The sequence below is a fragment of the Porites lutea genome, chromosome 14 (assembly GCF_958299795.1).
Source record: "Porites lutea chromosome 14, jaPorLute2.1, whole genome shotgun sequence".
Taxonomy (NCBI): Eukaryota; Metazoa; Cnidaria; class Anthozoa; order Scleractinia; family Poritidae; genus Porites; species Porites lutea.
In genome coordinates, this window is record NC_133214.1 from 1,524,746 (window position 1) to 1,531,759 (window position 7,014).

Consider the following 7,014-nt stretch of genomic DNA (forward strand, 5'->3'; position numbering starts at 1 on the left):
GTATAAGTAAGAGAATGTTTAGTGGTGATTTGCAAAACGAATGAGCCATAAAACCTTTATGGAAACATCCAAAAAGCAGCAAATTTTTCTGCGTTCAGTCCAGTCTTCACCGCATGCAAGTTATACCCTTTCTGTAAAAATTTCGGCCTTGTATATATTCTTGTAAAACTTCGCAGAGCAGAAGACAATCATCCATTGAATACGTAGCGAAAGCCATTTCAAAAGAAAATGCCAAACAGGGCTGAAATTCGAGTTATAGCTAAAACCATTATGACGTCATTGTCACGTGGCATTTATTCTGATCGCCCAAAAAATAATATCGTGTTTCTCGCCACTTCATTACACTCACAAAAACCCAACAAAGTTATCGCCTAGAATGATGCTGACAAAATGGACGTTTTCCTTGATGTTCACCTAATTGCAATCATGTTGTCATTGAAAAATAAAAATTAAAAAAAGCTAAACAGGCAGTAATAAGGCACAACTTACTTCACTCGGAAATACTGGGTCTGACAAAAGAATGATGCTCTAAACGGCTTTAGCGCGGCCCATTTACCTTCTATTAGCTTGGATGATGTCAATGTGAAATGTTATCTTCTTTTTCTTTTGTGGTAGCCTTTTTCTTATCGCTCACAACACGTTACCGTGCCTCAAAGTGGAAGGAGACTCAGCGCGATGTTACTGTTCCATTTTCCAAGGACAACACATTTCCGGAGGTGCGTTGCAAAGAGTGATTAACCTGACGCCTGGGAGACACGCATACGTGTGGCCTCGTGCCCTTTGCCATTGCGTGTGGTTCGTGTATACCCTCTTTCTGTGGGTAGGCCTTCTTCGCCGTCACTTCATCGCGACGCCATTTGTGACCGCGCGAGAGTTTCGGAGACCCAAGCGGAGGAGTTTGCCCATGCCGAGGAACGAGTCCCCAGTGGGTGCGTGTGCCTGTCTCAATATCAAGAGGTAAGGGTGTCCGTTAGACCCGATCGCGACGAGGAGGAGGACTGACGTCGCGTAGTTTTCCTTTGGCAGATGGGTTTCGCATGGAAGCCAATTCGTTGAGTCATTGTCAATGAATGTACGATGTGTTCTCGCACTATGAATTGGCCCGGTCGTGGTATTTCGTGATGAAGGAAAAAGAACTATGTGCCCTGACGACGTGTTTTACAGACGGGAGAAGCAAGGGGCTTGAGGAAACGCCTTTGGCCCTGTTTACCTACCTTCTCGTTTCTCTTCTCCTTAATGGCAATCTTGCGGGCCCGTTAATGAATGATAATATGAATAATAATAATACCTTATTATAGGAAATTAACGCTCCATGAAATTAAGGTATTGGAAATTAACGCGACTTAAATTAACGCGAATTATATGGCAAACGACTTTCGAATAAAGAAAATTAACGCGAAAGAGGAGGTAGAATTTCATAATAAAGGAAATTAACGCGATTAAGACACAGTTGGTGGTGACAACTGGAAATCTATCTTGCCCGAAATCAAAGGAGAAGATATTCACACCACTTCTGACAGCGACAACGATGAAGATGAACTCGAAATATTGTAAAGCTTCGCCTTGGCTTTTGTGGAAGATGAAAAATAAAGGGTAAATGGAAAGAAAGACAGCTTGTAGTTATTGATTTTTAGGTGTCAAGAATGTCTGGACAGGTTCCAAAATTGGGGTGAAAATACTGGAAATGAACAGCGCGGAAATTAACGCTGCACTTAAAGGGGCTATGTCACCCCACACGCATGCGCGAGCCAATGAAAACAAACTTGAAAAAGACAGCCCAACTTTTTCAAGTTCTGTCGGAGATTTTGGAAGGCTGTTTTTATCTGTCTAAATCTCAGCCATCGTTCGATAGATAGCGAAGTTTTGTATTAAGAATCGTTCTATGGTGATTACAGAATGATTTTTTGGCATTATTTTGAAATTGTTTGCCTGTGGAATGTTTTTACGTGGATTTACTGTGACCTCTTATCAGCGGCCGTTGTAATGGCAGAGTTAATGACGGCTACTCCACAGTGAGCGATGGAATCTTTGATGGAATCTTCCCTATAGTTCACAGAACCTTTCTATTGAGTTATTTTAGAGGCTGCTGGCTCTTGGATTTTTCTTGTGCTCAAATTATGTGGACATATAATGAAGCGGCTATCGAGTTGGCGGTGGCCGTTTTTTGTAAACGATTACAAGAGCATCAGGCCATGAGTTTCGTGACGAAACTAAACTCCTGGCGAAGGAAACATTATAAAATTCGGCTAGATTCCTTCTTGTATTTATCTGGATTCACAGCAAAGATAAACACGACCGTTTGCTCGTCCAAGTTGTTCTCAACGGACTTAGAGAGGCACGTTAGTACGAGTTAGATCCTGTAAATGTCATGTTTTTGAACTGTTCGTGTTCGAGCATATTTTTGGAAAATAGCAGAGTTTATTTTCCCTTTTTATCAACGGCCTGCTTATAGTGGAGTAGTATACCAATGATGCTTGGTTCTGTTTTTCTCGACGTCGCAGTGATTCGGCACGATCGAACAATTTTGCGCGATAATGTATGTTTCCCTAAGATCAAAACAAAGACTTGATGTCTCTTGTTCTATCAGCATCTAAATTATAAAATCACTAGCGACAGACAAGTCTAATTGTTAATGATTTGAAACAGTGTTGGTCTTTATCTTCGGTCTAGCGTCTTTTGTAGTTCGTTTGTAAAATACAACTTCGATCAGCCTGTTCGATTTATTTTATTGAATAAGGGCCGAATCGCACTAGAGCCAGACATTTCGAATGTCCCGGGGCAAACTCCACAGGATTTGGCTTTAAGTTTGTCCGCTGACAATTTGTCTGTTGTCCACGCTCCATCGCACTAACGTTTTAATTACGTTGGACAAATCCGAAATGTTTACATTTCGTCACACTTGTGACCTTTCCATTATCCAATACTTGGCGGGAAATCATATTTCATAACAACATGATCCCAAGACGTTTTCTGCTTTTTGTAGCTGCAGCATTTGTCCTACAATTTCAGATGTACGCTCAGCTGAGGATGATGCTGATAATTTTGTCTCTTGCTCAATTTCAACTAGAGGGGAGAGCTTTTCTGAGATTGTTCGAGATTCGAAGGCGAAGACGAAATCGGCGTGGACATCCGTACTTTTGGGTTCTCCCTCGACCCGCCGATTCATGGTTTGATATTCATTATAATGACCCAAGAATCCCAGACGAATATTTCAGGAAACAGCTTCGAATGAGAAGAGCTACTTTTCGTTTGCTTTTGGATGTCCTTCGCCCATACATCACAAGACAAAACACTCGTTTTAGAAGGTGTATTGAGCCAGAAAAGGTATTGGCAATTGGGCTCACGCGCTTAGCTCATGGAGGAACATACGTTTCGATTGGGCCTGGTTTTAACGTTGGGACAACGACAGTAATCGAGGCCGTCGAAGACGTCGTTACAGGACTGGTTTCTATAAAACATGATTATATCAAATTCCCTGAAACTGAAGCTCAAGTTGTTGAAACGAGGGAAACTTTCGAAGAGCTTTCTGATCTTCCAAATGTGGCTGGTGCAATTGATTGCACACATGTCACGATCAAAGCCCCTACTGACAGCAGAGTCGACTACTTCAGTCGATTCCAGCGCTACGATATAATCGTCCAAGCCGTGGCTGATGGCAAGAAAAGATTCCTAGATGTAGCAGCTGGCTTTCCAGGATCCCTGCACGATGCACGCGTGTTACGGAACAGTCGCCTTTACAGACGATGCGAGAACCAAGAATTATTGACTGGTCCTACTATGAATGTTCTCGGCCGAGAGATTGGTCCATATTTGGTGGCCGATAGCGCTTATTTTTTGGCTCCCTGGTTACAAAAAGTTTACCCTGAAGGAACGCAAGATCCCGACGAAATTGCATTTAATGAGGAACTTTCCTCGGCCAGAGTTTCCGTGGAGTGCGCCTTTGGAATTCTGAAAAGTCGTTGGCGTATTTTGACAAAGCAAATCGAAAGCGGGGTTAGTTCTGTGAGTGATACAGTTGTAGCATGTGCTGTTTTACACAATTTCTGCATTAATGCCGGCGATGAATGGGAATGGGATGATGGCGACGACGACGGAGGAAATGATAATGATGTAAATGTTTTGAGGGATGGCGACGATATCAGAGAACTACTAAAAGAGTACATTGCCATGTGATTTTATTTATCATTGATCTCTTAACAATAACATATTGTTTTGAGCTATTTTCGTTCTGTTCGTGTTTTCTTGATCATATAGACTTTGTAAAAAAACTGGAACGAAAACTTATAAACGCTAGAATATAGCATTGCTTTGAACTACTGTCTCTTTGCAGTTTCAGAGTAATTGTTTACAAAGCAGGATAAGTGAATAAGGATAAACGAAAACTGTTGCCTTTAATTTTTTTCTATAGCCTTGGTCAGAGCAGCGAGGAAACCAGTCATGGCCTGAGTTTGCTCTCGTTGCATTTCTTGCATTTGCTCTACAGCATTTGCCAATCTATCACCCTGGCGCTCCACTCTCTCGGTAAATCTAGCAAAATCCTCAGAATCGTCGTTCTCCAGGCTTCTCTTGCGCCCTTTTCCCTTTCCTTTTCCCTTCTTCCTCTCGCTCCTGCTTTTGACTTTGATTCCCATTGCTTGAAGGGCTTCCTCTGCCTGATCCGAGGTATATCCCTCCTCCTCGTCACCAGCAGGCGAGTCAGGCAATTTCTCCTTATTTTTCGCTGCTGCATTTGCAGTTTCCCGCACGTGCTTCAGAGTAACAACATCCCTGCCTCCGAGCACGCGGTCAAAGACATCAAAATGTTCGCAGGTTTCATTATTTCCTCCCGTCTGCGATCGATTCCAGTCCTTGGCCTCTTTGTACTTCTTTTTTAAGTGCTTAATTTTTCTCTCGCACTGACTTGGAAGGCGCGCTAGGTCGAATTGCTCGTTTATTTTAGTGGCGATTTCACCCCACACTTTCCTCGACTGTTGGCTCTCCAACCTTGATATATTCGCCTCCCACAGATCCACAAGGTATTTCACCTGGTTCTCTGTCCATCGGTCTTGCGTTGTCTTGCCCTGTCTCTTGTCCTGCTTCGTGTTTCCTTCAGTGGAAGTGCTGGCAATCTCGCATGTCGGAGTGCTAGTTCCACTAGCACTACTTCCCGACTGAGGACTGCTACTCCTCTGTCCTGGCGGAGAACTACTGGTAGTAGCATGGGGCATCGAGGTCGTGGAATTCCGATATGGATACGAATCATAAAAGTTTTGGAAGAAATAACCCGGAGGATAGCAAAATGGAAAGCTGTTTGGCGGGCTGTTTTGGTCCGACATCTTGCAAAGTGAAGAACGCGCGAAAACCAAAGATCACGTTGTACTCATCATTTTTGACGTCTTAATTAAAAAACAAACACCAGCTATTGTATTCTCGGTTGTTTGATCCATTTGTCCTGCCTCGGAGCAGGACATCGCAGCCTTTGAAGTTTGGCTGTCCTTCGGAATATTTGGCTAACTCGAAAATACGCGATCGCATTAGGACAAGTCAAGCGTTGACAGATTTTTGACATAAAATAAACAATTTTTGATTTGTCTGGCTCTAGTGCGATTCGGCCCTAAGACAATATGTTGTTGTTGAATTTTTGTTTGCGCTCTATTTTATGAATGGCATGCGTTTTTACTTCAAAACTACAAGTAAAATTGTCGTCACAATTTTATTCTTGATCTAGCATAACCAGAGAAAAAACGTTCCGTGAATTCTATCGAAATATCCCTTATCTAAACCCATTTCGCTTGTTAACCTCTCTAAATTCGGAGCCTTGGCCGTGACAGAGAAGATGGAGAAAGTCACGCGTTAAAAACAATAGAATTTTGACAGTTGAAAGTAATTTGCATAACCTCAGAGCGCACATGGAGAAAGTCACGCGTTAAAAACAATAGAATTTTGACAGTTGAAAGTAATTTGCATAATCTCAGAGCGCATGCTCTCCAGCTGACATAGCCCCTTTAATTAACGTCGCCGAAATTAACGCTCAACAAAATTAACGCGACTTAAATTAACGCGAATTTTAATGATTCGCGTTAATTTCATGGAGCTTTAATTTCCTATAAAGAGGGAATGAATATTATAATAATAACTGATGATAAAGATGAAGATCATAATAATCATAATCATAATAACTATAATGCACATCACTGGTGACAGTTGTAACAAAATAGAATTTGTCAGTGTTACTTTTATGACAATGAGATCAAAAGGGGCTCAATGGAGTCTCAATATTCAGGTGATGGTCAATCGCTTCAAACGAAACATTTACATTCAACTCTCTTATAGCAACCACTTCTCGTAAGCGAGAAATAATTGTAAATAATTGTTTTGTTTCTCATACAAATAGTGTTTCGTAAGCGATCGAGACCACTTTTAAGGGCAAAAATTTGGCATAGTCTTATATTTCTGTTTCTCGAATGTCACTAATGTCCAGCTTTTAATATCACTGACCCAAAGCAGCCAAGGTACTGTGCAAATACACTCGTCCAATAAGAGTACAAAGTGTACTTCCAGGAAAAGATGAGTGCGTAGATCAGATTTATCGGGGTTGTAACGGGGTTTAGATTTAATGTGAGTTTTGTCGACTGCACGTCTGTGTTCGTTAAATCTGTCCTTGAGACGTCGCTTAGTTTCACCTGTATATTGTGAACTGATGTTTATGGTTCAATATCAATATTACCGCAATATTACCGTTGTAATTTACAACATATAGGTGAAATTATATTATACTGTACCATATTCTTAATATTTTCTCTTTCCTAGTTTTTGTGTTGTACGTCATTTCCGCCTCTCCCATTTAACACCTTTTATTGCATCCATCTATACAATATTGTGATTGCTAGATAAGTTCAGTAACAACTGTAAACCTGAAGAAGGCTGGTATGGCCAGCCGAAATATTGTTATGAAAAAACAATAACCGTCGTTCAGAATAGTAGTCTTTGGAATTCTCCTTCTTGGTTCTTCAGTTATATTTTGGCTGATTAGAT

General features: G+C 41.4%; 1 protein-coding gene across 1 annotated transcript; it reads left to right on the forward strand.

Moving 5' to 3' along the window:
- Positions 1-2,894: 2,894 nt before the first annotated feature.
- LOC140925170 (uncharacterized) lies at positions 2,895-4,179 on the forward strand. The gene has a single exon (XM_073375123.1). It carries the CDS (start codon positions 2,953-2,955, stop codon positions 4,171-4,173), a length of 1,221 nt encoding a protein of 406 aa, XP_073231224.1. The 5' UTR covers positions 2,895-2,952; the 3' UTR covers positions 4,174-4,179.
- The last annotated feature ends 2,835 nt before the right edge of the window (positions 4,180-7,014 follow it).